This window comes from Cariama cristata, unplaced genomic scaffold, assembly GCF_000690535.1.
Source record: "Cariama cristata isolate BGI_N322 unplaced genomic scaffold, ASM69053v1 scaffold30441, whole genome shotgun sequence".
Classification (NCBI taxonomy): Eukaryota; Metazoa; Chordata; class Aves; order Cariamiformes; family Cariamidae; genus Cariama; species Cariama cristata.
This window is the reverse complement of record NW_009601451.1, coordinates 1993-4921: the sequence shown is the minus strand read 5'-3', so window position 1 is coordinate 4921 and position 2929 is coordinate 1993. Positions and strand designations below refer to the sequence as shown.

At 54.8% G+C, this 2929-nt stretch overlaps 1 protein-coding gene across 1 annotated transcript in view; it reads left to right on the top strand.

The window, feature by feature from the left end:
* Nucleotides 1–2929, top strand: part of ACOT7 (acyl-CoA thioesterase 7) — a gene marked incomplete at its 5' end in the record, with an annotated part of 5195 nt that overhangs the window by 1026 nt on the left and 1240 nt on the right. Inside the window, 5 exons of the mRNA XM_009710468.1 lie at nucleotides 150–241; nucleotides 376–490; nucleotides 1143–1157; nucleotides 1781–1855; nucleotides 2624–2740. Coding sequence (XP_009708770.1) covers nucleotides 150–241; nucleotides 376–490; nucleotides 1143–1157; nucleotides 1781–1855; nucleotides 2624–2740 — 414 coding nt within the window. The remainder of the gene's footprint in view (nucleotides 1–149; nucleotides 242–375; nucleotides 491–1142; nucleotides 1158–1780; nucleotides 1856–2623; nucleotides 2741–2929) is intronic.

Genomic DNA, 2929 nt, shown 5'->3' with positions numbered 1-2929 from the left:
CGCTGCGAGCCAAAGCCTGGCAGGGCAGGGGGCTGCCTGGTGCTGGCGGCATTGCCAGTGTGCGGCCAGCCCCAGACCACAGCAGTGCCAGTGGCATGCAAAGTGCTGTTGGCGTTGGCGTGGTCACCCTCTGTCTCCCTCTCCTCCAGGGGCGAAGAAGGTGACAAACAAGGCAACGCTGTGGTACGTGCCGCTGTCCCTGAAGAACGTGAACAAGGTCCTGGAGGTTCCCCCCATCCAGGTAGGACGGCTTGCCTTGGTACCCAAAAAACGAAGCTTGCCCTCTGCAGGGAATGGCGCTAACCTGGCCCCGTTGGCACTCCCGGCTGTGCCGGTGGCTTTGCTGACCCCCTTCTTATCGGCCTTTCCTTCCAGTATGCGAGAAAGGAGCAGGAGGATGAGGGGAAGAAGCGTTACGAGGAGCAAAAGCTGGATCGGTTGGAAACTAAGCAGAGAAATGGTGACATGATCTTCCCTGTCATCAACCCAGGTAACACGGGCGGTGCGTGGCCTGTGGAAACGTCCCAGCGGTGCTGGGAGGCTGAATTCATCCCTGAGGCAACTCCAGCCATCTCCAGGCACCCGTGTGCTCCGAAACACTGCTTTAGGGATGGGATGGGATTTTGGAGCCACAGTCTGTGAGCAGAGCGGGAGCTGGGTGGGCATCTGTGATCCCCCGCTGGGGCTGGTGGGTGGGATGCCCTCTTCCGAAACGTGGTTCCTGCTGCCACTCCTCGCATCTCTCGTGTACTTCTGGGCAGCGGGAGTTAGTTTTGCTCAGCATAGGGTCAATGTAAGCGTTGGGCGAGGGTTTTGCACACTCTGCAGCTGCAGCCCCTCTCTGGAAGTCAGTTTTTAGCAAGAATTTCATTGGCCAGCGTTTGAAAGGCAGGAGCTGGGGGTCATGCTCTCCCTAGGGGATTGCTGGGGATCCCTTTCCTACCAAAAGCGTTGCCCTGGCTTCTGGAAAGATGGTGGCAGTGCTGATAGTGACCCGAAAGGGCGAGCAGCCGGTGGCCTCCAGGACTGGCCATGGTCCTCAGGCTGAGGCAGAGAGGTGGCGCGCAGGGATCGTCACGGGGGTGATGCGTGATGAAAGTTGCTCAAATGCTTTTTTTCCCCTCTGTTCTCCTTGCTCACAGATAGGCAGACAAAAGGTAAGGCTCCGCGGGTGCTGCCGCGCGGGTGTCCTCCCCGAGGATGCGATGTCGAGTGGTTGGGGGCTCAGCTGGTTTTTCCTGCACTAAGCCCCTTTAGCATCTCTCATCAGATAGAAAACACAGCCACCCCTGAGAGCGGTTTTCCTCTGCTGGCAGTCGGAGGGTGTGATTTCTGTTGCCTGAATTTAGTGGCAAGTCAGACGTGACCAGCATGTGCCAGGGTTGGGGGCCGTGGGGGTCTTCATGCTGAAGGGAAAGCGTGGCTCTCTGAAAATGCCCCAAAGTGGCAGCTGCGGCTGGTTACCTGAGGAGGGAAAATGTACAGTCACGCATCTGTCCAGTTCACTCTGGTTTGCTTTCAGGCTCTTTGAAAGCTTTAAAAGAAGAAATGAGCTGAGCTGGAATAAAATCAATGGCGGGGCATTAGGGGGAGGTGGCAGCCTGTCAGGTGCTCTCAGGACTTCTCGGGGCTGATTTAAATGCTGGTTTGAACATACTTCAGCTTTGCACAAGCCAGCCCCATGTTTTTTTCCTTCAGATGGTTTAAGACGAGCGTACGGTGGTCTATGGGTGCTGGCCGAGTAGCTCTGACGTTCACCTTCCTCTCTTTCTCTAACCAGAGCCGCACACTGTCGGCTACAGCCAGTCCAGCCTGGGACCATCGGACGGCACGCTGCTGGGCTTCGTGCATGGAGGTGAGTGAGCACTGCCCTATTCAACGGCTGGGTTGGTTTTTCCCTGGAGCAGAATCGCGGTTTGAAAGAGACTTGTGCACCTCCGTGTTTTCGGGAGGCGGAATCTGCCTCTGAAGGTACACAGGCCCATTTCCACCATCTGGAACGTTCAGCGTTGCTTCAGCTGAGACAAAAGCCTTGTCTTTTTCTATGCATAAAAAAGGCCGTGAAAACTAACATACTTGAACTGTAAATCCTACAATTTTGTCATCATCTCTTAAATTGCAAATCTCGGATTATGAACACCCAGTGTACAATGACTGCAATTTGCTGGAGTAATTTTCTCTTGGCTGGCAGGGCCCATCACCTGCCAGGTGGGCAGGGCAAGGCAGAGGTGTGTGGTGTGAGCCCCAGGAGAGGGGCATTTGTCAAGGGCTGGGTTGATGCTGGATGCTGCTCTTCATCTAATTGCGTCCTTAAAAAAAAAAAAATAAAAAACCATGGCTCAGAGCTCTTTCCAAGCAGGAGGTTTGTGGGATCTTGCTTTGCAAGGCTGAAGTTTGCTCAAAGAAATTCAGGAGAGCGAGAGCTAGCCTAAATCTCAAGCCCAGGTCTGTGAGGATGTTGCCCTGATGGTACTCTTGACAGCAGTCTTTGTGCTGGTACTGGGGGTTTCCTGCAGTTGGGATTCAGTCTCTGGTCCAACTCCTCGGCGTAGCTTTGGTCATGCAAAGGCCTTATCGACCTACGCATCGTTTTTCCCAAATCCCACTGGCTTCTCCCCTCCAGGTGTCACCATGAAGCTCATGGACGAGGTTGCTGGGATTGTGGCCGCCCGCCACTGCAAGACCAACATCGTCACTGCCTCGGTGGATGCCATCAACTTCCATGAAAAGATCAAAAAAGGTACCAGGGTGTGGTGGTGGGCACTTCTCTCTCCCGCGGTACCATGTCCTGGCTCCCTTGGGTGCGCACTCAGGACACCCTGGCAGACAAATTTAGTCCCTGTTAGACTTGTCCTGTGCTGAGAAGCCCTGCTTAAGACATGGCTTAAGCATAAACCATGTGGGACCCCTTGCTCCCTTCCTCTGAGCA